At 40.7% G+C, this 27,272-nt stretch overlaps 1 protein-coding gene across 2 annotated transcripts; it reads left to right on the top strand.

The window, feature by feature from the left end:
- LOC106033656 (tropomodulin-3) lies at positions 1 to 26,659 on the top strand. 2 transcript variants are annotated; one of them, XR_010834130.1, is made up of 11 exons: positions 1 to 157; positions 6,183 to 6,369; positions 7,738 to 7,894; positions 16,448 to 16,570; positions 17,177 to 17,266; positions 17,788 to 17,918; positions 19,110 to 19,217; positions 20,662 to 20,805; positions 21,149 to 21,293; positions 22,442 to 22,583; positions 23,575 to 26,659. XR_010834130.1 is itself a non-coding variant. In XM_067003628.1 (10 exons), exons 2-10 carry the CDS (start codon positions 6,244 to 6,246, stop codon positions 23,607 to 23,609), a joined length of 1,059 nt encoding a protein of 352 aa, XP_066859729.1. In that variant the 5' UTR covers positions 1 to 157; positions 6,183 to 6,243; the 3' UTR covers positions 23,610 to 26,659. The 2 variants fall into 2 exon arrangements, 1 of the variants encoding a protein (XP_066859729.1); XM_067003628.1 differs by lacking the exon at positions 22,442 to 22,583.
- The last annotated feature ends 613 nt before the right edge of the window (positions 26,660 to 27,272 follow it).

The following is a 27,272-nucleotide window of genomic DNA, read 5'->3' as shown; positions in this document are numbered from 1 at the left end:
CCGCGCACGCGGGTGGCCGTGCGGCACCACCCCGGGGGGGGGGGGGGGAACTACAACTCCCGGCATGCTGCGCGCGGCGCGCAGGCGCGGGGCGGGGCGGCTGGGAGCGGCTGGGAGCGGCGGTGGCGCAGGGAGCTGGGGCGCTGCCGCCCGGCCGGTGAGTGCGGGGCGCCGCGGCGGGACCCGGCTGGGGCCGCTCCGGGGGCGCGGGGCGGGAGGGGGAGGAAGCGGCTGCGCGGCGGGGAGTCCGGCGGCAGCCCCGCTGCCCAGGGAGGGAGGCAGGGAGGCGGCGGGGCCGGGGGGGTGCCCCCGGCCCCGAGCGCCGCGCACCCGGCGCCGCCCGCGGGCCTCCCCGGCGGCGTTGCGAAGCCCCCAGCCTGGGGGCTCGGGACTGGGGGGCGGAGGCGAGGGGCCGCGGCTGGAAGACGTCGCCCCGACGGCCTCGCCCGTAGGCGCGGGGAGCGCCCTTCCGCCGGCTCGCCTCGCGCTCCCCGGGGGGCACGGAGCGCGCCGGGGGCTCTGGGTGGCGGCAGGAAGGTGCTGCGGACTGCCCGGGGGCGCGCCCAGCTCGGCGGGGCCCTGCGAGCCCCCGCCTCCCCTCCTCCTCCGCGACCCGCGGGCGGTGGGTGCGGGCTGCGGGCAGCCAGCGGCCTGAGGGACGGCACGCGGCGCTCCGAGAGCAACTGCTGTGCCAGAGGGGTGAGCGGGTGCCCCAAACCTGCCCTGACACGCGGAATATGTCCTCCAGATCAGTGTTGTGCCACCGTGCAAGGCAGACAGAGCTCGCAGGCAGCTGTGGTGCAGCAGAGGACCTGCAGCTGGCAGGTACCCGAAGTTGCCCACTTCTCTGTGCCTCTCGGTGTTACATGCGATAAACCCATGCGGAAACCAGACCTCAGGTATTCTAGATGAAAGGCAACAAACAAGCAACGTAACCTGAATCAAGTGAATTTCTGTTTCTGTTGGGTTCTAGGCTTGTAAGTTTTGTGACCTTTTTGTAGCAAATACAAATACCTGAGTGTTTATCGAAGTGTTTAGACAGCTTGTATATCCGATGGTTCTTTTTCACTGAAGGGTCTGTGGGCAGTTTGTCTGGGAGTGGGTACCGTGTGCCAGTGCCTATGGGCAGTCCCCTCTAGTGAACAAAACCCGGTGCTGCCTGAAAAACCCACCTCAAAGCATCCCGTGCCCTGGCTGCTCTGTGCCTGCTGCCGCGGTGGTGCTGCCCTGTGGGCTGTGAGTGTGGCCTGCAAAGGGCAGCTGGTCACTGCGGTAACTGGGGGCTTCGGCTGGTGCAGGGCGAACGTAACGAGTCCCTCTGAAGTTTTTCCAAGGCATTTATCCTTCCGTTCTCTTGTCCCTGTCTCCTGTTTGGTTCTGGTCGCAAGGTCTGCCCTGCAGCCAGCTCAGTGAGCACGTCTGGGAGTGCTGGGTCACCTGCCAGGCACCCTGCCAGGCTGAGCTTGGGACCCTCTCCTCCCTCACCGCCAGGCTGCGGGTGGCTGGCCATCCCGGCAGGCGTGTGGGCTGGGCTGCCTTGGGCAGGCCCCCTGTTAGCCAGGTCGCTGGGCCCGAATTCTGTGCCACTGTGTATGTGAAGTACAGACCACGAGACAGGTGCTGTCGGGGTGCCGGGTGCCCTCCGATGTAGAGCAGGGCCCAGCAGGAACTGGGGGTGTGGGTTTTCCATTTCCTTTGCCATGGAAGTATCCTTGTATCGTGCTTTCAGTTACTCTGCACTGCTCCTGGTGTTGCTGTGCTGACAAGGGTGAAGGCGGGAGAGCTCAGTTTGCCCCACACAAAGCTGGGTGAGTCGTTCCTGTGAGCAGAATGAAGCTCCAGGCTTGTTTATTTAGGAAAGTAGCCCAAAATAGCTATTCCTCGCTTCCTGGAAAACACAGCTTGCCTTGACCAGAAGTGTAGGCAAAGGAGAGATGCCACCTGCTGGCTCGGCGACACCAGGACCAGGGGATGTCATCTGGGGCAGCAGGTTCCAGGGCCCTGCGTCAGGCCGGGGGTGTGGAGGGCTCAGGTACACCTGAGAGCCTTCTGGTGCTGTGCTGCTCAGATGAGGTGTCCTCCGGTGTTACGGACAACCTGAAGGAACGTGCCAGAGTTACGGCAGTACTTACTTTGTCATTTTTCTTCTAGGTTTGGTAAATAAAGATAGCTCTTTAGAGTGCTACACATTCTTCATGAGCAGCTCTATTGTTTTGCACGCTGGAAGTTCGAGCCATTGCCATCGTGGAAGCTCCCTGGGGAAGCCTCAGCTTTGCTTTGGAGCCTCTGGGCAGCGGGAGCTGGTTTGGGGCCCTGGCTGCTGACAGCGGCCGCCCGTGGAGTCCTGCTCCGGCCGGGCGCGTGGGGAGGAGGCTGCGAGGGAACGGGTGGGCTTAAAGTGAGCTCTCTGAACGTGCTGGCCAAAACTGGCTCACTTTGTTTTTCCTGAAGTCGTTTCTATTTTAAAATTGAAGTTTCGGAAACCATTTACAGGGGACTTCAGCAAGACCCATTTCCTGTGGGAGAGATATTTCTAAGGGGTTATTCCTATTAGGGTCCCAAGAAATTGTGTCCTTAAATTTAACAGAAAATTGCAAAGAAAATTGGGAACTGGCTGTTCTTAGACTCATAGTGTTTAACGTACCTTTTAGGTAGGAGAGAAAAAAAATATTTTAATTGTAGATAGGTGTATGACAGTTGCTTGACAGTGATTCAACGGATCAGTCAGGTAATTATAAAACGGCCTAAAATAAAGTTATTACTCAATTCTAATTTTCTTAGTTCTTGGATTTCTCAGGTGAAAGAATAATGGCAAAATTTTTTACTTCGGTGTCTGTCACAATATCCTCACTTCTAATTTTCTGACTCCTGCTTCATAGCCTTTTCTAACTTCTGCTTAATAGCCAGAGATTTGAAATTTGATTCATTGGAAGTGATGGCATTGTCTTCATTATGTCAAATGTTTCTTATGCGTCTATCAAGCTGCTAGAATAAAGTTCTTCCTTTATGTTATAGTTATATATTTGATAAAAAGATCGGCCCTGTTGGCATTTAATGTATAAAATATTTTTACGGTCAAGTTAAGAAGGATACTTAGAAGAAAACCAGCTCTGCTCATCAAAAAGTGCCAAGTATTTGCAAAGCCAAAATGACTGGTTACTGTTTTGCCTATGATTTTGCAGTAAGATGTACCACAAATATTCACAGTCTAAATAACTGCCCCTTCTATAAATTGTAATTTGTTATTCATGTCTTTTTCTACACTGCACTGTTAAAATGAGTGACAGAAGGCAAAAGCAAATGTGTTTAATGGGAGGCTGAGAGATTGTTTGATCAGGTTGTGGCTTCAGCTGGCCTTTCTCCCCTGTCTAAACAATGAGAGTTCCTGACACCATGCTTTAAAACCTGATTTTTAGCTCATTATATATGTGTCATATATGCCATGGTTTCTTTTGTAGAGAGTGCTTGTGAAAGTTGTTACAAACCCTGTGTAATGCAGACATGCTCATCAGTGTTACCATTAAAACTTTTTAAAGGTGCCTCAAGTAAAGTATTCTTTAATATTCTTATAAATAAATTGATAGGTATTAGAAAGGGTGTCCAAAACACTTTAAATTAAATTTGCTAGGTAACATGTGAGTCCCTTCTTGCTAAAGAGAACACTCTGTTACAAAATTAATGTGTTTTATGCTACACTGCTTTCCTCCCACCCTTCTTTTTTGTGTGATGGCTCCAGTTCAGGATGTGAAGTGGAAACTTTGATCATAGTGTAAAGACAAGTGAGACCAAGGGCTATGACCAGAGCATTAATGTGTTATAAAGGATAGGTAGTTTTCCAATATAAAAGATGTAAATGCAGTAAATAAAAGGTAATTAATTCAGGGTGACAGCATTTTACAGCTATTCATAAAGACAAAATAAAGCTTACCTGGATGTAATGCATGGTTGTGCAGTGCTACTGTTGGTCAGAGGAAGGGGAGCATTGTTCTGCCCATGCTAACAACTGCTCCTTTTAATTACTGGTTAAAATTACACCTCTTAATATGTGGATGCAAATGGCCATGCAGAAGTGTGGTGAATGGCAGCGTGTTGATGTAGGGTTCAGACTGTGCAGCCTGGTCACGAACAATGCTGTGTAACTGGCTGCAGGAAATGCTTTTCTTTGATGATAGTGTAATGGCTTAAACTGTGAAGAAGAGGAAAACGTTAAGGCTCTGGGAGTCACGAGTTTGCATGCAGATCGTGTGGCATCTGCTGCAGAGTTACCTAATTGTTCCTCAGCTGTTCTGCACCTACCTTGAGAAACGAGCACTGCACGGCTGTGAAAGCTGCAGCAGGTGGCACGGGGCTGCAGAGACACCCCTTTGGTTACTGCTGGGGCATGGCTTTGAGAAGCATAGGTGCATTGCTCTGTGCTTCTGCAGCTGTTCATTTCTGTTCCTGATGTTTTCGTCTCTGTGGCCTCTTTAGGAAGGTGTGAACAATTGGTTTTAGTTCAGGGGAAGCGAGACCCCATGCTCTTGATGTAACTTAACGTGACATTGAGAATTCCTCCTGCTTGTTGTTGTTTTCAGGAGACCTGACCCTCAGCTTTGGAGATGTGTCCTGTCAATGTCAAGCATGGCCTACAAGCATGTTCTAGTGTGTACATCCGCAGTAGTTTTCAAAGCAGATATCCTGAAAATAGCTGTGAATGTATTCATTGTTGGGTTGCAGATGTTGGTAGGAACTGGAAATTTACCTGTGAAGTAAACCTGGTTTTAACAGTTGCCTCCACAGGGCTGGTAAACTTGACTGAATGGCATGGGTGAACCTTGACAGGCTTGTGCATGTTGAGTGTCTCCGAATCAAAGTATCACAGCGTGCGAGCATGACAGCCAGTATGCAAAGGGAGGCCTTTCTGGACGTAAACAATAGAGGTGAAGGAATCCTGTAAGCTGGATCCCATGTGTGTCTATATGTTCCTGCTCTTCCTTTTACTTACGAGGCAATAACTTTAGGTTCTTCTGCTTTCGAAGTAGAGGCTAAGTCTGGATTTGAAGTAACCTGGTGTATGTGGTGTGAGTGTCTGAACGGGAACTTGGGCTCGACAGAGCAAGCAGCGTTTGCTGAATGCCTGGTTTCTGTGCCGAGTAGTTCTGCAGAGCTGAGAAAGGAGTTAAAGATGCTGATGAGCTTACATGTGTCGATCTACCTTTTCCTCCCCAAATGCGTTGTGGACATTCTTGGTCAGGTACAGGGAGCCATTCAGGTCACCCTTTTGTGCATGTGTGCGCACATTCAGACTGAAGCAAGAATTTGGCTGAGCAAAAGGTGAATCCCAGAATTTCTTAGAGAAGAAAGAGGAGGAATTAACTACTCTGCTTAAACAGCATTGTGACTGTGTGTTTTCCAAGTCAAATGCTCAAACACTTTGACTGTTAGAACAAAGGTTACCTCTGCTGTCTTTGTATGTAAAAGGTACTATAGAAGGATGTACTTTTGAAGGACCCAGATTTCTTCCAAGTGCCATAGTTAGTGGGCAGTTATAGTCTGTTACATATTTTTTGGCAGTAGGATCGAATGGACTGCTTTTACTTAGGTATTACGTTCCTTAAGCCTTTCATCGAGGTACTTTAATTTTCATCTGACAGAACAGAATGTTATTTCAATTGCAGTGATGTAATAAACAAACATCCTTTGCTTCCTCTCTGGATAATAGGCAAGGATATGAGTCAGTAATAATCAAATAGCTTTTTTTATAGTGAAGCCCTCCTTACTGGCCTTGAACAGCAGCAGTAACAATAAGTATAAAGCATCATGACTATTGTTTTGACTGAATATCTGTAGAAACAATAGCATTAAGGTGGGTTTATAGTTACCAGGTATAACTGGCATCTCATCCCCATCCCACAGCCTGCCCTGCTCTGTGGAAATTACACCTTAGATCTTAAAATATATACGTAGCTTTTTTTATTATTATTATTATAGTTATTGATGGGAGAGGGCATGGCAGAATGGGATTCTGGTCAGTGAGGAAGCAAGGCTTCCAATCACTCTGTATCTGTCGTAGAACAACAGATTGACGTGAATACTGGATGACAAACTTTCCTTTTAGAAATGCATTGAGAAGTTGAAGATGCTTTTTAATTGGGACATTTACCTGAACTGTGGCTTTCTTCTATTTTTTTTTCTTTTTACAGATCTGGTTGAGAATAAGACTCAGATTCTGAAGTGTTTGAGGAACTTGCTACTGCCCAAGTCATGACACTCCCATTTCGAAAGGACTTGGACAAATACAAAGATCTTGATGAGGATGAAATTCTTGGCAAACTGTCAGAAGAAGAACTGAAACAACTGGAAACAGTTTTGGATGATCTTGACCCAGAGGTAGGTAATAACCGAGAGAAGTTATTTTTTTAAAGTTGTTCAGAAACTAGTCTGCAGTAATTTAAGACTTTTTTTTTGTCTAAAACTCCGCTTGTAGTCAGTATACTCTTAGACAGAGTTTTTTTCCCAGATTGCTAACAGTCTTATTTATGGATACACGTGTGTATATAACGTCTCAACGGGTTGTTTCCTGTTTGCATTGTGAATGCAGCCACAGCAGAGGAAAATGGAAGAAGGGATTGTCGGGAGAGGCTTCCTCCTGATATATTTGTAAATGAAAAATTGTTCTTAGTGATGTTATTTAAAAGAAAGTTTATTTAGAAAGGTCTGTTGATTTTTCCTGTTTCCATTGTTGTGTGGTAAACAGTCCTTTTGCATCCATTTCTATTTTGTTACTTCTACTGTTGGACGGGAGAGGGAGGGTACTAAATTCTTCTAAAGATTCCTCAACCTGTATCTAATAGCCTTTACAAAGGCTACTACACTTTTCAAAAAGGAGGCAAATAATTTCTCTACACCTGGATGATTGTCAACATGGAGTATTAAATTAGGAATGTTTCAGCTTTCTCTTAATAAAGAACTGAGTTATGACCTATATAGATCCTGCAGCTAAAGTCTGAGTCGAAAACTAGTGTATTTGTCTCCTGATTCTCTCTGTTCTTACTTTTATTAAGACAGGGATTAAATTTAAAGTTGATATTCAGGGATCACATAAGAATTTTATGATCACCTATTTTTTGCACAGCAAGATATTCTAATTGGCTTTGGTTTACAGATACTTTAACAGAGGTGAACTGGCAAAAGTGATTGGTTGCCTTTTTGAGTCTGAATTTCTATATATTCTTTTCTTTCAATTTCCATATTCTCCTCTTTTCTGTTTTTTCTTTAGCTGTGCAAAAAAACAACTCGAGGCAGGTCAAAAGTAGAAATACTTTGACAAAATAGTATAGGCATTTGTTTTAAACACATGGATATTCGTGGTGGAGGAAGCTGTCTTCTTACTGTGTGTCTAAATTGTAATTAGCAAATTTGCATTTACTCTTCATTTAAACAGAGTTCATTCTAGAAAAGAAATGTAAAGTAACTAGCAAGTCTAGTGCTATTGTACCTAAAGAATTGTTTCAGTCCCATTCAGAGTGCAGTATGCACTATTTTTGTTTGTATTCTTGGTACCCAAAATGTAGAGTACTACCTCCCATCCCACCCAGAGGGGAGAAAAAAGGAAGTTGCTAAGGGATACAAAATTGCAGAGAAAGGGCTGCTGTGTTGGGTTTGAACCTCAGGGATAGGGAAGGGGGGAAATGAATCTGAACAGGTGTTCACTCAGGCTTTTTAAGCTGTATTTACTTACTCTGTTTTGTTTTGCAGAATGCACTTCTGCCCGCGGGCTTCCGACAGAAAGACCAGACTGCTAAAAAGGCTTCAGGTCCTTTCGACAGAGAACGACTCCTTGCCTATTTGGAGAAGCAGGCTCTTGAGCACAAAGACAGGGAAGACTACGTGCCTTTTACAAAAGAAAAGAAAGGTAATGAGACCCTTGCCTGTGGAGGTGGTTATGAAATTTCATAAAGTGTACTAGCCAGAGTTACTCTGAGCCAAAGCTTAGTGACGTAGTAGCAGCTGTACTCCTTTTTATCTCACAGCATTTCCTAATGAGTGCTTCTGTGCAGAGGCAGGATGCTTCCTGTTTGAGCCTTGCGTGCACTGGGGCTGGTGTGCTATTTGCATGAGGCACAGGAAGGAAATAAGATTTCCTCAAAGGTTGCCACGTTCTGACAGGGGTGGCATCTTCAAAGGAAGAGCTACCCCCAGGTTTGTGTCAATAATTAGAAGTGCTGGTGTGCCTGCGGTATATGCCCTGTGGTGCTGTGTACGGACAGTAACATTTGTAATACTAGGTTTAAAATTTAAAATACAGCAGCAGAATGATGTATCGTGGTAGATACCCAGTAATGATCAAAGATGCTGTAGGCTGATAAGGCCAAGCAAGTGGTCTACATAGTCATGTTGTCTTTCTAGTCTCCTTCATGAAAGGTTTTAATAAGATTGCGTAGTTGTTATTAGTTATTTACATAGTTAACATTGCAGAAAGCTTTGAAATCTGGCAGTGACTTGTAGTCTAAAAGCCATGGAAACCATGACCCAACAAAGTGGACATATTAAAGCCTGGCATCTTAAATCTTTCTTTGGATTCTAGTCGTCTCACTGACTTGACAGAAATTACTTTCAGTTTCAGGAGAGCAGGGAAAAAAAAGAATGCACATCTTAGATGTTGTAAGAATAGATTATTTGTTTGTTTACTTCCACAAATGAGTTCTCAAACATACCAGTGGTGCTTAATAAAGCAAGGTACGGGTAGGAACTCCCAGTCCTGTGCTGGACACATGCACTGGCAGAGGCTTTAGCTGTTGCCACAGTGTTTGTGTGCTGCTTGTGAATCCTAGCTTGTCTGAACCATCCTCAGCACCATGTCAGATCTGCTGCAGTAAGACTTGAGAAAATTGCTTTATAAGCTATATTCCAGTTGCCTATATTCCAGTTGCCCAAGATGAATAGGCTCCTCTTAGGAATTGTCCCTCTCTTAAGGGTTTGCTGCCAAACCCTTTAATTCTATTGAAATGTCTGTTGTGAATCATTGCTTATTTGAAACCTGAGTCTTCAGTCTTCTACTGAATTTGTATACATGATTGTGCAGTGTATTCAGTGAATTTTTTGTATGGATATTTACATTTTCTCTGCCTGTACGGATAACTATCGCTTGACATGCATTGCTTTTTCCTGAAGAAATACAGATTGTCACTTCATAGCATGTGCTATATGCTCTGTCCTACTTCCTTAATACACTCTGTTTTGCCTTAATTATGTAGTTTAACGCTGCTTTTGTTGAGAGACAACTGTGGCACTTGGTTGCTGACAGGGGAGCAGTCATTTCCCGACTTCGTATGAGTAACAGCGTGAAGGATGATGCTGGGTATTGCTGAGTGCCAAGGGTGGAGGGAGGCACCTACACAGCAGCATTTTGGTCCTCCCTCCCTTGCTGCCTCTGCAGGCAAGTACCCGTGCTCCTGCGCACGCTTCTGCCCTTCCTCTCTGGCCTGATCCTTGCCTGGCAGATCTGCTGGTGTGTTGGAGATGGCCAAATGGTCTAATGTGTGAGTCCAAGTGTCCCTGTGGCATTGTGTCTTGTGTTGGGCAATCCCTTTCAGCCCCTTCAGGACTGAGGTTGTCTGAGGAGGATTTCCTCTAATTAGCACTTCATCGTTTTGCCCAAACAAAAAGAAAAAGCCAGCTTTAAAGCCATCTTATGTATGCATGCGCACAGCAGAACTATTTGTTCCGGTTGACAAAATCTGTGAGAATCACGTAGAAAAGTAGAAGGGTCCAGCTGTAATACAGATCTTGGTTAAGAAAGATCAAATGTCATTTCCTTTATGTAATGAAGTATTACTAAATAGCAGGCTGGATGTTGCAATATGTCATGCAAGCTTAGTTAGTAAAAATCCATGTATTGTTTAAAGAGGATTTATTTATAGAGTAACTTCTACTATTTTTTAGTACCATAAAGAGATAAAATTACATGGAAAATGAGCTTACTTTCACCAAAACTAAAAATGTGGAAACAAATGTTCAGTGTGGAAATTCGTGCCTCTGTTAAATGGGGGGAAGAGACAAGATGACTAACTGCCTTGCAGAGTAGGCGGAGGATAACCTATTCTTTTCCCCTCTTGAAAACTCTGTAGTTCAGCTTTGACCTGCTGCTGCGTTTGTGTCCATTTTGTGCAAAAACAGCAAGTCTATGTAACTTCGGTTAAATCAAGAAATCATGATCTTTCATCTAGATGTGAAACTTGGAGAGGGAATGGAGTAAAACTTCCTTCTTGATGAGGATAAGAGCTCTCTATGGATAAAAAATGTCCTTATGTGCTTTCATTTAATGTTAAAATGAAAAAAAAAAAGCTGGCTTACAACTCTTTTGTTTGGCTAGGTAAATGCAGCATGGAGAAAATCTAGCAAGTTGTGGAATGGGGGTAGGTGGGGAGCTCTGGTTATCCTGCTGATTCAGAAGAAGAAAACTGACAATCCTAATCTTCAGATGTAAAGGTTTTGAGGGAGAGCTGGGCTGGATTTGCAGCCACCTTCTTGGTTCCATTTTTGTGGGTCAGGTTTTGCTGACATGTTTCCGTATACCTAGCTGGTCTCACTGTTCTAATTTGGTCTGATTATTCCTTTCTTGGAGTAAGAAGGGGTGAAACCCTTCCTACTTTCTCCTTTTCGTGTTTCAGTAGGACTGGTGTCAGCATGGTGGCTGCGGGTTCATCGAAGGAGCTTACCCTGGGTTAGCTTCGAACATCGTGGCTTGCTGCCAACCCTGGTGACCTTGTTTCCTTACTACAGCGTAAATCAAAATCCTCTCTTCCAGTGGGCCTAAGTCATTTTGGGTTAAGATGTGTTAGTAAAACAGTATTGCATCCCCTTCTCTGGTAGGTGCCCTGACTTCTCCAGTGCTTTGGAACTTTTTTTTGCTGGGCCGTGAGACATGGAAGGTGCGAAATCCCATCAAGTGTCCTGATGTAGTGAGATGAGCAGCGCTAAAGAAATGCGAAGCCTCACAATCCCTGAATTGTTATATTGTGTTTTTCTGGCTTGGTTTCTAGAAGCATCCTTCAAAACATACTTTTTTTTTTAAACAGGATTTAATGACTTCAGTCACATTCTGTTCCAATTAAGTGTTGAACCATACAGTAAACCATTGTTGCCTGAAAAATAATTCAAGCTAGAGATTTGTGAAACCGATGTAGTAATAATTTCAACAGCACTGGCGTTGTCTCAGTCTGTGTCCGCGAGCACGGCGCAAAGACATGAGCGGATGAAGCGCAGCCAACCATCCTGTCCCGCTGCCCCTGCTGTGTGTGCCCCGAGCGCGGGGATCACTGCAGCTGATATGGGGCAGAAACGTGTCTGGTGTTTGTGGCGTGCTTTCTGCTGCGTAGGCTTTAGTGAAATACTAGATGAACTAGGCTCTGTGTTTCTGGGCTCTGTGCTCCTCTCGTTGTAACTTTCTCTTCCAATTTTCCCTCAGCGTTTCTGCCAGGCTGTGTTCTATGTGGGTTTGCTTTTATAAAGCTTTAACTTTTTCTGCTCTATCACACAGAGAATATTTAGGCTGATACCACATGGCTAGAGCTTTCTTGTGCAGACCTGCTCAGTCAGCTTGTGTTGCTCTCGGCTACCATTTTTGTTTGCAGCAGCAAGACTTGGGGTGCTGTATTCTCCTATTGCCCTTCAGTCAGTAATCTTTAAAGGAAATGTCCTGCATGTTGTGAAATGAAGTTAATGTCCTGTAGGAGCGTTGAAGAAACAACTTGTCAAATTGATGCTCTCCATACAAGAGCACTGGAACAAAATAACATGTGATACACCAGCCTTAATGTAAAACAGTTTTCTAACTCAGAGCTACATGTTCTGTAACCAGATAGGTAACAGTACTGTTTCCTCAGTAAGACACTAAGGACATTGCTTGTAAGTTGAATTACAAAAAATTGGTATTAACTTGTACCCAAAAGCAAGTCAACGAACATAAGCCTGTCTTATGGTAAGAACTGGTGATTGATGAGGTGTGGATTAACGGTTTCTGGACTGATGAATTTTTGGTGCACGCAAGATATGTAGGATGTCAGCTGTTGCTTGCTCTTCTTCATGAAGTCACTGATGAGAAGAGGTGGTCCTCAGGTGACACGTGATTCCTTTTCCACATCAGAGTACTGCCGCACTGATGTTGGAATTTGTTCTGGCCTGCTGCTCATGGTCGCTTGCTGCCTCCTGGACTGTGAGGTTTGGGAGAACAGTGCCAGCCATAAGAAGTGCGTGGTCATGCTGAGCGCACCTGCCTTTTGCAAGGCCTTTGGTCCCATCTTAGGTACTGTGTGTGTGTGTGTCTAGTACACTTAGGAGACATCATCTGCCTTTAGAGGAGTACAGTAGTGTGTAACTTGAAACTGAAAGTTCATTCTGTTGCAAAGGAAGCCTGTGAATTAATCCCAAGATGTGTATCATTTAAAGTGTTAGCTAAAGCTATAAAGAACTTGAATATGTAATTATTACAGAAATGATGTGAACATCTCTGAAATTTGCCATTTTATGTTGTATTGCTTAATCTTTGCGGTATCCTTGTCGGCTGAAGAGCAAGGAGGATGTCATGTTTCTTCATGTGATCAAATCCCTGCTGTTTGGAAGAGTTCCACTTCAGAGGCAAGAAAGCTATTCATTGTATGGGCTGTGCAGATGTGTATTTAAAAAAAAAAAAGCTTACAGTAAGGGGAGGGAGGAAATCTCCAAACTGCCTTGGCAGCAGACCTTGAGTTAGATCATTGTCCCTGGAGACACAGGGGTCTTCTTTTTTGAAGTGTTTGTCTTTTACTAGAAGCAGGGAAGGACCTGCTCCCTGCTCTCATGTACGTGCTGTGAATCTCTGAACTCTGGGCTAGGACAAGATGAAGCCAGTGAATGAGAGATTATATATACAAGGGTGTGACCTGTTTTATAACAAAAACTGCTCCTGACCCACTTCATGTGCCTGGAGTTGCTGTAATTAGTTCCTTTGGCAGGGAGCGGCTTTTAACATTTTTTGCTTTTTTTTTTAAAAAAAAAAAAAATATATGCTACCTTTTCTTTTTTTTAAGATTATCTTAAGAGTCAGGCTCATATGGATAAAGTTAGTCTTTTAGGAAGCAAACGTTTAGAACCAGAAGTTTCTAACCTATGAATTTAAGAATTACTTAACATCAGAAAAAGTAGCAGTTTTTGTGGGTGGGTGCTGTGTGATAGGGTGTAGGTAGGGAATAGGAGTCGTAAATGAATGGATTTGAAAAGATGAAAAGGATTGTAAAATTTTTTGGTTTTATTTTTTGGATTGTTCAGCAATAGGGCTGAAGTGTCAGTGGAGCTAAAGCATTAGCGCAGATTTGCAGACGGATAACTGGATTCCTTCCTGGACTTCTTTCCAAAAGAAACAGAACAGATGTCTTAGTCAAGAACCGGTGTGAAGACTGGGGAGAGATCCCACAATACTGCTAAAGCAGATTCCTGTTCTTCAGATGCTTACACTGCACTGTAAGATGCACGTTGAAAAACAGCTCTAAGCATGAACTCTAGAACTGTCCTGAAAGGAATTCTGAAAACTTAAGAATCCTTCATTTTAAGTTGCTCAAAGTAATCTCAAAAGGTCAGAAAACATCATTCAATGCTTTTTGTAAAATATTTTCTTAGACTGCTATACAGACACTTGTTGCCACAAATCTGTACCTGTTTGGGTTGTGGTTTTTTTGCTCACTTTCTTGCAAAGTGTAGTTCTTCTTTTCTCTTCAGAAAAGTGAATGAGAAACCTTAACAGCAAAGTTAATTGAATACTGTATGCATTGGTATCTCAGAATAAGTGGTTTGATTTTAATTCTTGTAAGTTTTTTTTTACAAGTATAGGTGTTTATTTTTTGAAAAGACTGGTTATTAAATTGCATGACTGAGATGTCCAAGAATGTTTAAGATACCATGGTTTTTTTTGTTTCTAGACAGAAGTCATGTAGTGCTCACAGAAGAAGCCAACTTAATTTGGAAAAAAGAGCAAGAAAGGTTCTGATGCTGTAAATCAGGTGTCATGAATGAAGGCTCCGGCATTCAGTCTCCCTGTTTCCGTCTCTTCCTTGTACTCCAAAAGCCTCACCTTTTTCACTAATCTGAATTACTGAGGGAAAACACCACAAATGTAGATGACAAAAGGCTTTAGGTCATGTCTGTGCTGTGCTTCAGAGGCTGATGGAAACCTTGCTGAATGTCTTCATACCTCTTTTGAATTCAGTTTAAGCTGAAAGTTATTCTTTCCCCAGTAGATGATGCTGGTAAATTAAAACGTGGATAGAAGATGTACTGTGTCAATTATATCAAAGTAATGTTACACATTTATCACCTAGGCCTTCAATTTATGAAGGTTTTATATTAATCCTGAATTACCACAAGCATTGTTTCTTTTAACTGGCCACCAGAACCAAGGAATCTGTGGCAATGCATGTCAGCTGCTTTCAGCTGCTGTTTGTAGTCAGTACAGTTACGTAAGGAGATCTACTTTCTGCTTCTAAATATGGATAATGACCATTTATACAACTTTCCAAAGTGATAGCAACTCGGGAACAAAAATACTGTGTTGCTAGCAACAAATCTTGGTCATCAGACTGTTGTTGTTGAAGAGAAGAAACTGATAGCTAGAGGTGATGCCTGACTTCCTTTAAAAAGTAAATTAACCACAAACTATTGTAATCAAGGGTGTGGATTTGGAGAGAGAGGAAAGGTGGATGGGTGGAGTTGTGTTTGATGTAGCACACGGAAGCTGTCATCAGTTGGCTCCAGAAATGGTGAAACCAAACTCCAGGTTTGTCAGAATTTACCCAGAATTAAAACTGAAATATCCCTATAAAGCTTCTTGTCACTAGGAGGTATTTAAAAATACTAAATTTAGGCGTAGTCTAAACATGCCACAAGATACACTTGTGTGCAGTATGAGGAAAAAAATGCAAGGCTTCTGGCTCCTGCCCAAATGGTCTGGTTCTGGGGCAGGGCGGCTGCTGTTGCCCAACGGGGACGGGCTGGTGTGGCCCGTGGGAGCCTGTGGAAGTGCACTCTAGCTTTGCATACGGAAGAGGATGGGTTTCCGAATTAGTGCTTAGACTTCACAGGGAGGTTATTGATGTCACCTCCTACCCTGGGAAATAATTAAAGGCAGTGGGAAGCCAGGTCCTGCAGTTCTGGCTTCTGGTGGCTCAGGCAAGGAAGCTCAGTGCTAGTGCTGTGCATACGTCAGGTGCTGTACTGGGATTGCAGTGGCCGAGGTGCACCACACTTTGCTTTAATAAGATGCAGTGTGTTAGGCCAAAATGATCAGACCAGGGCCTATCTGATAAATGTGTTGTTTTCATAGTGTTATCTCACTTTCAATCACTTCTTCTTTATGTGCAAAAACTTTGAATAACTAATAAGGTTAGATTCAAGTTTCCTAGCTGTGAATTACTTTTATCGAATGTATCAGTTTTGTTCAGTCATCCGGTACCAAAGCTTTTCCTTTCCGCGTTAATTTGTTCTTTCTTATGCAGCTGTAAACTTTTATGTTGTTCTGAAAGGCTAGTTCTATAGCACTCAAATCTGAACTCTTTTTCAGAATAATTGTTAGAATAGTTTTCTTATATCATGGTTTCTTACCCTAACTTTTCAGCCAAAGACACGCGCAGGAATTACACTGCGTACCTACACCTCTTTATAATGCATGTCCCCTAACATAAGTTTTCCCTTTACCTGTCTAATGACTAAGAAGTTGATGTGGAATATAGCATCACTACTGCTCCTTTTTCTCATTGAATTTTCTGTGACCTATCTTTTGTCTAATTATCATTTAGAAAGTAGTGTCTTTGGCAGTTTGCGTTAGAGATGACACAAATTACCGTCCTGTTTTCTGCTGTTCACAAATCCATGGTTTTTTTAAGCAACTCAGGCATCGCCTTTTCTTTAAACTTCAAATTTGAGCAAATATCTGAAATTGGAAATCTGGTATATGCTGCAAAACTGCAGTGAATGCTCAGGTCCATGATTTCAGATGATTCTTTGATACCTTGTTTCTCTGACATTCTCAAGTTACAGCTCTGCCTGGGTCCCTTTTCCCCTCGATGTAGTTAAGTGTATCAGTCATTGTTTTCCAGCAATAGTAAACTTTCTTGGACAGCACTTTTTCATAGGCTGTTTAAAATGTATAATGTAGGCTTATATTTTACTTTCTAATACTTAGGAGAAACAAATAAGATTGGAGTCATGATACAGGCTACTAAAATTTGTGATCTTGATTAACATTATGTTCCTGTTTATGCTCTTTCCTCATCTCTGACTTTCAAGAGCAAACAGAAGAAACCTCATTCCTTTACGTTGCCCTTACTGTTCTTCTCAGGATTTTCTAAATGTTGTATGTACTCCTTATGGATAGAAAAGTTTAAAGATAGCTATATAATGAAAAGTAATATCAGACTTTTAATTTTCTTTACTTCAGGGAAAATATTTATCCCCAAGCAAAAGCCTGTACAGTCGTATACGGAAGAAAAAATTGCTCTTGATCCAGAACTGGAGGAAGCCTTGACTAGTGCCACAGACACAGAACTATGTGACCTTGCAGGTTAGTGGTCTGGAATTTTTTTAAATTTTCTTTTCCTTTTTTTTTAAAGTGTGAATGGGCTGATGTGTTACAGCATATTTGTTATCTGAAATGTAACTATATGAAGTCACAGCTGTGGTAGAAACTAGATCATGGTATATACCAGTCTGCTTGCAGCATAACATCTTTATTGATTTGGGCTATTATACAGTCATAGAATGGTTTGGGTTGGAAGGGGACCTGAAAGAATATGTAAGAAAGTGGATTACTTTGGTTTAAGATGCCCTATTTTTACACTCAAAACCTTTCGGTTTATTCCTCAGACTGGCTGGTTTTTGTTACATGTACACTACTGCTTTTTCATACATGCATGTTGGTACACGCCTGTATTCCTAAAGCTTTGGTCAAGATTTTTTTGACTGAACTACAGTTTTAACTATGATGCCTGAACTTGGTGACGCTGAAGCTTTCCAAGATGTGAAATCTAACTAAAAAGTCTGTAATTGATGAAAGTAGTTTTTCTACTTTTCTTAAAATTAAGAGATTCAATAGCATATTGTTCTTGCGATCTGGTGTTTTACAGACATTAGTTGTTGTTATTTAAAAGAACTGTTTTCCCTTTTACAGCTATACTGGGAATGTCCAACTTGATAACAAACAATCAGTTCTGTGATGTAGTAGGAAGCAGTAATGGGGTAGACAAAGACAGCTTCTCAAGTAAGTATTTACACAAGTGCTAAATAAATGAGTTCTTTGTACTGCACACAGTTACTATAGCATAACTATCTTCTGTTGCGCTAGCATTTTTGATGGAATATTCAGTTTTAAGTTGGAAACATGTTTATAACATTTCTAGTTGACTTCTGGCGAGACTGGAAATGTATCTATGCACACTAAAATCTATTCTGCAGTTAACTTCACTTTTTGGAGGGATAAACGTGGGCGCAAAGGTATGTCTGAGTGCCTTGGCTTTTAGATTTAATATGTATGTTTGTAATTAAATTCCCTTGTGCTTTCTGAAAAAAACTGGTGTGCAAGGAGAGCAGAAGGGCTGCGAGGACCATTGGAAGAGAATTGTACTTTATGAAAATATGGTCAGGAGTGGGTGGTATATTTCTTGGGGAGGGGGGAGAGAGGATGTAAAGACCAGTGATATAGTCTTTAAATACAGTAAGTATTTACTGTATGTATCACTTGTTCACAGTGAGCTGTTTGATTACAGTTGTTTCTCTTTTCAGATATAGTAAAAGGTGAAAAAATGTTACCTGTTTTTGATGAACCGCCAAATCCCACAAATGTAGAGGAGACTTTGCAAAGGATAAAAGATAATGATTCCCGTCTTGTTGAAGTTAATCTAAATAATATTAAGGTAATTGCCTGAAGTATGCAATATATATGTTGCCTTTTCTCTGTAGAAGACACTTGTTGTAAAGTTGTAAAACTATAAGAGGGCATGGTGGATTTATTTTAAGTACAGCAGCCTTCTTGCTAAATGTTGCAGCGTATGTTATCTCAGACCAGAAACCTGCAGCTAAACTGATAAGCCATCCTGATATCTTTTGCCAAAAGCATACTTAAAGACATCAGATTTTCTTACTGCCAGCTCAGTTTTCTCTTGCTGCCAGGCTGGTGACATTTCCAGCAGCTCACCATCATGAAGTTAACTACTTCTTTGAATTCTTCGTGCTGTATGAAGCAATGTGCTCTCAGTTACTGCTATTGCAAACAAAGTGGTGTTTGTACTAACATCTTTCTGATTTTTGTACAAAAGAGCAGTCAGCAATTAGCAGCTCATAACAGTTGTGTTTTTAAACATGACTGAAATTCCTTGTATATTTGCATGAAAGAAAACAGAGCTATACCACTCCTGACTTGCTGCAGCTAGCAGCCTGTCACTGCTTTCTGCCCTGTCTCACTAGCAAGCTAGGCCAGTTGTTGCTCTTACTGAAGGAAGTAAACAAAATACATGGTTTAAGAACATTGCACCATAGAGAAGTACTAGCCAAAATAAGTGCCTAAAAAGGTAACAAAACAAAATTACTATTATAATAAACAGAGAAACTTGCTACCTTTGTTAATTATCCACAATTATTCCTTTTACAGTTTGTTGCTACTACACTGTAAAAATGATGAAACAGTAAATTAGCAAACTCTGGAGTTATTCTTAATAGAACACAGAATAGAATTCTATTGGTTTCACCAGTTTAAAGCTCTAAATGTGTTTGTGAGAGGTTAGCTTGATACTGACGGGAAGCAGAATGTTCAGTTCAAGTAAATGTCAGCTAAATATTTTTTTTAATTCTTCTATTGTGGCAATGGCACAGATGTAGTAAAGGTGATTTTGCTTTATAGAACTTGTGACTCTAACAGCCATTGCATCTTGTGTGTAGCTCTGCTATGTGTCTAAGCCTGTACTGTGAGGCTGCAGGAGGCCAGTAGCTGTTATGGTAATAGTGCGTTGTGCTGTGAAGAGAATCAGGCACCAGAAGAAGTTGGGGGGTGGAGGGTTGGGGTTAAACTTATGTATCTCAAGAGACTGAAATGCTATTTTTAATTCAAGAACATACCAATTCCAACGCTGAAAGAATTTGCAAAAGCCCTAGAAACCAACACGCATGTGAAGAATTTTAGCCTTGCGGCCACCCGAAGCAATGATCCTGTTGCTGTTGTAAGTACTTTTGCAAACTTGCTTAAGTGGGGTGCAAGGGAAGCTAGGATTGGAAGATGACAGTAAGGGATTGGATTGAATCAAATCCTGTTTATATATAGGGATGAAAATGATTCAATTCTTTCACGCTGAATAGTATGTTTACTATAACAAACCTTTGCTGTGTCAAAGTTGGTAAACAATTACTTGCTGATGAATATGTAGCAATGCATTGGATGCATGAGATGAATGAGAACTTTTTTGCTAGACCTTCCCCCTATTTTTTAATTTTGATAACAACCTCCTTGTTTTTCTTTCTTTCATGATTGTATAGTTACTAGTTCATGGAATGAATAGTAATAGTATATTCAAAATTACCTTTAAAGGAAACACATTTGAGACTGAAAATGTTCATCAGTTTTTTCAACTAAGTAGAGTTTTGGTTGAAGAGAGTTATAAAATACCTATTTCCCTGATCTCCCTGGTACTAAAGTTTAGCTCAAAGCATTGGCACATAAAGGTATTTGACAAAATTGAAACCTAAGTATTTATTATCTGGCTCTGTTTTTCTATACTGAATCAAAAGCAGTTCCTTATTTATTTGAACATAAAGAGGTAAGAAAACAGCACTAGCTGTTTTTCTGGAACAATCCTTTGCATTTGTTTTAGCTTCATATCAGAAACAAAACTACTTCTAAAACATTCAGTTTAAATGAACAAATGAGCATTTGAAAACATTGTTTTGGGTCAATAAAAAAGTTCCTTTCAGTGGAACTGAAACATTTGTAATAAAAATGTAGAGGGTTGTTTTTGGGGTGTGGTGTTTTTTTTATTATTATTATTCTTGCATTGTGACTCAGTAAAAAAAAAGTTATGATTTTTATGAGAGTAAGCCTCAGCAGCTACCTTTTATTTTTTATTTTATTTTCTCAAACAAGATCAGGTATATGCCATTTCCACAGAAGTGTCCTCTTAGCTACATACTAGTACTGTGTTTACTGCTTCCTACCAAATCTGTAGACACAAGCATTTTGAAAGTCAGATCTTCTGTTTACAAATTAACTGTATCTAATTCTCCTTTCAGTTGATTAACCCCCCTTTCTTTGGCCTTTACTTAGCAGTTCGTATTATTCGTTGTATGCTGCAAAGGCTTACAAAATGGAATTGGTTCAATATGCTAATTTCAGACAATTTACATTCCATGTAGCTTTTTAGTTTGTAGCAGGAGTAAGACAGGCCTTTTCTTGACTAAGAACTATTAAAAAAAAAAATAAAGGTGTTTAGATATGCCTGAAGATTCACTTCTCAAGTTGTCTCAAAAAGTGAATACTTGCAAAGTTACGCTATGTATCTGTGAACGTGTTGCTCCTATTGAATTAGTTGGTGGAAAATGTCATTGCAGTGTCCTATGATGTACTACTATAGGACAGTTAAAAAGTTTAATGATGCTTTCTTTCATTCAAAGGCTCTTGCAGATATGCTGAGAGTAAACACAAAATTAAAAAGTTTAAACATAGAATCGAACTTCATCACTGGAGTTGGAATTTTGGCACTGGTTGATGCACTGAAAGACAATGAAACATTGACAGAGATCAAAATTGATAATCAGGTGAGGTTATGGTAATATAATTACAATCAGTGCTCGTGCACTGTCTGTCCTATTTGAGTATTTTTAGAATGCATCTTGTGTAAACATTCCAAAATATTTTACTTTTAAATATGTTAACCCTGTGCATGTTGGTCTTTAAGATTCTCGTGGGCATCTAGTTGAAGGCGGTTCCTGGTCACTTCTGTGCTTCCATGTGCTTTAAAGTGCACAAACATGTTACGAGCTTATGCTTTCTAGATTAATGAAAAAAATATTTATTCACTAATATGATGAGAATATTGATTTCTTTTTCATGAGGAGTGAAAACACCTAAGCTCTACTATCTTTGTGTATCTTTTAATAGAGGCAGCAGTTGGGCACGCTTGCAGAAGTAGAAATTGCCAAAATGCTTGAAGAAAACACCAAGATCCTTAAATTTGGATACCATTTCACACAACAGGGACCTCGAGCCAGGGCAGCTGCAGCTATAACAAAAAATAATGATTTGGGTAAGACCTGTCAGTAGAAAGTAACTCAAATGACGTGTGTGGCACAGATTTTAAAGGTGTTTGTTTTTTTTCAGGTTTTCTGTTGATATAACCAGGATAGAAAAATACAAGTAAATCAGTTTCAGATTTCTCCTGTGCTTTACTCTTGCTCTTCTGTTGCTGCTGTGTTCTGTTTTTATGTTGTTTCGGGATGTCCATGTGTATGAGTTGAGGATTTTGTCATAGTCAAGAAACAATAAGACCATTCATATTCCAGATTAGTTGTGGCAAAGGGAGGAAAAATTATAGCTTTGATTAAAGAGACTAATCTTATCTGAATAAAGGCAGTACTTGAATTTATTAGTGCGAGATGCCCTCCTCCATGCCAGTACACCCAGTCTTATTTGGAAGGCTTGACCAAGGAGAGTGAATGTACTGTCCTGTGCAGAGGTTGGGATGGGGTTGTTTGTCTCTTCCTTTAGAGCTCTGTTAATGCACAGGTGCCTTCCTTGCCTGTCTTAGGGTAGATGGTAGCAGTGATACCTTTATTTGCTGCAGTCACTTTCGTTGGAGCTCATCTGTTAAAATCCTAACTAAATGGAACAGCAGAAAATTGGTTAATAGTATAGCACGTGAATGGAAAGCACTCGTATAATACCGTCAAATGCTTGACGCTTTCAACTATGACAAGATAATGTGGTCAATTTATTTAATAGAATTATGTTTTAAAACTCCATTTCATTAAACTTTGTCACTTTAGATGCTTTGTGATGTGTTACAGATTACACATCTCTTTGGTGTGAAAATGGGCCAGGCAGTTCAACAGTTGAAGTAGCCAGCACAGGAAGAGCTCTAATTCCCTCTAATAGAGAATAGGAAGTTGGAATTCGGTTTGCAGATCTGCTTCCCCTTGTAGTAAAGTTTAAAGTGAAGGAGAATAGCACTGAAAGAGAGGAGTGTGACAGGTATAATAGAGCAGAGAGAGAAAATGAAGGTGCTTAGATATGCATAAATGTTTCTCAAAATGGATTTCAACCCAATTTTTTTTGTCATTGCACTCCAGATGTGTGTCTGCTTTGCGGTTTCTCTTTTGGCTAGTTCTCATTTTAGTGTTTGATAGAAATCTATGTTTCTATTGATATCTTGCCTTTTTTCCCTTGCTTTCTTAGTCTGGAGTATACGAGTAAAAGTTTCTGCAAATACCTTTTCGTCTCTCCAGCCCTGAAGCTACAGAGACACGTTACTCTGAGTACCCAGTTGGGTGTCAAGCACTGAAAACTGAGATGTTCAAAGCCTCTCATTTCTGTCTTTGTATGTTTCTTCTTTATATACCAAAAAAGTATTTCTCCCTTGTCTACACTGTGGTGTACTACTTCCCTTTTCTTGTTTGTCTGAAACTGTGTACATACTGCCTTTAACTGTATGACTGGAGAAGTTTAAGGTTGGAAAGTCTTCCGTCCATTCCTGAAATTTGATGAAAACAGGCATGCAGAATTTCTGTCACTGCTGAAAAATATGTGGATTGAAATTGAAATTAAAAAAAAAAAACTGGGCTACTTTAAAAGTAAGCAACATGTTGGCTTTATAGAGAGTCAAATTCTAACATGATTCTACTTTTTTTTTTTTCTTTAGACCATATTTAAAGCATTTCTTGAGACAGGAGGTGGGAGGGGAAACAAAATAACTTTCCTTCTGTTTGATCTGAAGTTAAGGAAGATCAACTCAAATCGCAAATGTTTGTAAGAGATAAAACTGCAAAACTCCAGTCATTCAGTGAATCTTACATATTCTTAAGTCTAAGCAGCATGTGAGCATCAGTGATTTTATTCATGGATTTTTGTTACCCTTGCACTTCTGACAATTGATTTTTTTTATGAATAAATTGAATGGTTTAGGCTATTAAACATAACATCTTAGCTGGTTTTTTTGCTATGTGTATAAATATTATCGGGTGTAGTTTGAAAGTGTTGTATTGTTTCTTATGAAGCCATGTAAACTTAATCGTCCACCACTAGAAAATGGCAATATAAAAAAAAAAAAAGGAATAACTTGTTAACTCTGCTTACTAAATGTAAAATGATTAACGTTTCCTGTAAGACTCCTCACAAATATTTGAGTCTGTTTATGGGTAACATAACAAGCACTGCTAAAACATAAGCTTAAAATGGTGGATAATCCTAAATGTTAATTGCTTTCGGTTGTACTGCATGAGACCTTGCGCAGCAAGTTAAGACAATGTTAGAAATATATAATGTAGCTACAATAATAACATTTTAAAATATTTTTGTTTGTTTTGTTACAGTTCGCAAGAGAAGGGTTGAAGGAGACAGCCAGTAGATCTTGTTGTTAAATTGTTAAAACTACATGGAGATTTCAAGGGTCTTCAAGGCGTGCTCCTCACTGTGGGCTTTGGCAATCTTGGACTACATTTACCTAGGTTAGAAGGGAAAAGACTGGAAACCCCATTCCTTTTAAAGCAAAGCTGTATTAAAAATCTGTTGGTATATACCACATTTTTCAGATTGACACATTGTAACTGCGCCAGTCTCTGTACCATAGTTTTTGGTTGTTTTTTTTTAAAAGATTTTTTTTTTGTATTTCAGGACCTTGGCTGTGCTTTCTTCTTAAAATGTAATCACGAATCAGTGGTATAATTGTCTGTAGCCAAAGAATGGGACATTCAAGATCATTGGGCAGATAATGACCCAATTGAAATGGTTGTCAGAAAATCTAGGGGTGCTCATTTACATGGAGGGGTGTGTATATTCTTGAGAACAATGCTTTAGTAGCGAGGGATTCATCACACAATAGTTGGACTCATTGTGTAGAGCTGTTCATCCTTGTTCATATGCACTGAAGAGAAATCTTTCACAACTTTTATTTGTGATTCTTTTTTATTTTTGGTTCGTTCTTGGTACTGTGATTAAGTGTAAACATCCCTTAAAAGCAAGCAAAAATAAATTGCCTAAAGACCTTTTTCCCAAGAGATTTGAGTGACCAATTTAAAAAAAAAAAAAAAGGGAGCCTTGCAAAAAAAGTAGAAGCCTTGCAAAGTTGAGTTTTTTTTATTAGACATAAGTCCTAAAGATCTCTTTTAAAAAATGTCCCGTAACTGTATCTTGCTCTGTATCTAAACTGGATATGTTTTTAGACTGCTATCATGTGCTCATCAGCATTTAGTTTATATTCTTTGTTTAAAAATCCTTATCTACATGTGTAACTAGTATGAACTTCTCTAGAAGTAGTGGACGTGCATTTGTTAAATTCTGCATGATTTTGTATGGGGAAAAGCAACCTTACCAGTAAAATCAGTTGTAAGCTGCTGGCAAATGGAAAAATCCTTTTTTTAAGCTGCTGCATTAAAATGTTAGTGCTTCATAGAAATCTGTCATTTTTTATGAAACAATGAAGCAACAATTTCAAGAAAGGATCTTTCTATTCTACTTATGTCTTGATGTTGAAATGTGACATAAGACTTGCAGAAGTTAACCAATGTGCAGTGTCTTATTTGTATGTCATAGTACTTATTCAAGTATTTCAAGTTTTATATCTAAGCAAACTAATAAGGCCACAAGAATCGCTTCAATTTCTGTGCATAATCACAGTAGACTTCTTCAGATTTTTGTTATTTCAAAGACTTTTTGGTGTGGGTCTGTGTAGACTGTATTGTACTAGATTACTCAATGCTGTCATGAGATCATAAACTCACAACTAAAGGACTGCTCAGCTATATTTATAGCAACAGAGAATTCAACTGACAACTGTTTTTCATCAAAGGATCATAATACGGTGAGCATTTTATATATAGGAAATGTATAGGACTGAGATTTTTTGCATCGGATTATGTACTATAAAAATTCAACAGAGCAATCCTTTGAAGCTGTGCTCATGTTATAATTTGCTGCAAATCATATTTTGGATTTTAAAGACAGACTTTATTCTGGAGGTGACTTCCACTTGTATTGCAACTGTACAGAGAATTCTAAGCTACAGTGCCTTCAATGAATATGTATATAACTGGTTTATAATTATGGAATTACATTTTTCCCTGTTTCAAAATTGGCCTTTTATTGACTAATTACAAATAAATGTGTGCTCTGAAAAGCCATTTGGAATTAATTGTATTAGAACCAAAGAATTTACATTACTATAAGCTTGAAGCAACTAGAAATGATCTGACTAGTAACAATAAAAAGGGCTTCTTCTGGTTTGGGCTTTTATAAACTGTCAAGAACTTCTTAGATTTTTTGAAATTTAAGTACCTCTATAGTATGGATATATTTGCAAGCTAAGTGTCTTTTACAGATAGAGCTGTATAAACATGGCCAAAGCATGTCAAGTGCTGAGTTGCCTAAAGTCGTACTGTACTTTTTATTTGCTAGGCACCATAATCATTTTGTGTCAAAAACCAGACTGTAATGTTTTCCTTCATTTGTTGAAGGGTTACATGTTCATGAAATCTGTTCACTTGTGATTTTATGGAGACTTACTTTACTATTATCAAACAAAGTTATGCAATTATCTCCTGTTTGAAGATGAAGGAGAAAAATGAAAGGCTGGATTATGGAAATAATAGACAAAATCTCTTCCTTATTTCTTTATAGAATTAAATTTAGCTGCTTGATGGTTTATATTCCAGTCAAAGACAGGCTTTAAAGTTGCAAGTCTCTGGTGCCCTGTCGCAGACAAAAGTAGAGCACCTCTCTTAATTGGTTTAGCTCTACAGACAGCAGCTGAGTATTCCACTGCTTGTCAGAGCTTTCAGGATAGACAGAATGGGCATAGTTTCTTTTTTTCTCTTTAATCAGAAGAGTTTGGCCCTCCGAATTGTTGAAGGACGCTTGGCATGGTGCATGGAACAGTTACAAGTCACTTTTCTGCCTACAATGTATAACCTTTTTGGAATAAATGAAGGAATTCAGTCTGTAGCCAGGAATCATGAACAGTCTAAAGTTGAATTTTGTGATTTAATGGTTTCAGATGTAGTGGGATCTTATGCATGACTTTGTTTTGAAGTGTAGAAGTGGTATTACTCTGATAGCTAGTTACCGTTAACACAAAGTCTTTTTCCAAAAGAGGTGGTACTTTTTTCTTCTAGATTCTTTTCCAGGCTTAATGCAGAAGTCAAATGACCACATATTGTTGATTCTGTTGGCTCCAATCTAAGCACAGAAACATAGACTATATTCTAAAAGTTATCTATTTACTGTTGTATTTTAAAGACATACTATTATTCAAGCTGTAAAGAAAACTAGGGTGTTTGTAAGCTACAAATGAGCATGTGTTCAATTTAAATTTCCGTTGAGGAAATATGAATTGAGTGTTTTTAGCTTATCAGCACTATATGCTGTCAGACTGTAAAACAGTAAACTTGTTGAATGATTAAAGTACTGTCTGTTTTTTTTTTTCCTTAAATAGTACACAATCCTACTACAGCAGTAAGCTGGCTGCAGTTGTCTGCCTGTGAGCTACAGGAGCTCAGCTATGTAGCTGGGCTTGCTGGGGAAGGGAAGAGCCTGGAGCAGCTGGGTATCTCCACAGCCCCTCTCTCCTTCCACCTCATGCTTTTCTACCTGATTTTGCTCTCTGCTGTGTTAAATGTTGCCTCCCACAGCTCCTAGCTCTTGCTGTGGCAGCAAGTGCAGTGCTGTTATACCGGTCCCCTTTACTCCAAAACAGCCCTGGCTCCTTGTGCATCCTCCTCGCGTGCTTTGAGCCCTGTGTTATCTCATCCAGGTCTGTCAGGGGGCAGGTGCAGAGGTAATGGAGACAACAGCCTGACGCTTTCTGTCAGCGATGGAAAGTGCTTTCCTTTTCAGCGTGCCCTTAACCGGACCCTTGCCAAGAGTGGCTGGGCTGTGACCGGAGTGTGCTTAAACAGTAGTGGGGGAGAAACACAGCCCCAAGCAGGGCTGGGAACGGATGGGGACCTCGCGTCGGGCCCTTTGTGCTCGGCAAGAGGCAGGCGGGGAGAGGCGGGGTGTGCCGGGTTGTGCGGCC

Source organism: Anser cygnoides, chromosome 11 (genome assembly GCF_040182565.1).
Source record: "Anser cygnoides isolate HZ-2024a breed goose chromosome 11, Taihu_goose_T2T_genome, whole genome shotgun sequence".
In the NCBI taxonomy this organism is placed as follows: Eukaryota; Metazoa; Chordata; class Aves; order Anseriformes; family Anatidae; genus Anser; species Anser cygnoides.
Note: the sequence above shows the minus strand (reverse complement) of the source record. Positions and strands in the feature narration are given on the sequence as shown.

What these genes read in the sequence shown, in the direction of transcription:
- LOC106033656 (XM_067003628.1), top strand. Translation starts at nt 6,244, where the DNA reads ATGACACTCCCATTTCGAAAGGACTTGGACAAATACAAAGATCTTGAT. An exon ending in TGGATGATCTTGACCCAGAG is followed by an intron (nt 6,370 to 7,737) that starts GTAGGTAATAAC and finishes TTTGTTTTGCAG; the next exon opens with AATGCACTTCTGCCCGCGGG. An exon ending in AACAAAAAATAATGATTTGG is followed by an intron (nt 21,294 to 23,574) that starts GTAAGACCTGTC and finishes GTTTTGTTACAG; the next exon opens with TTCGCAAGAGAAGGGTTGAA.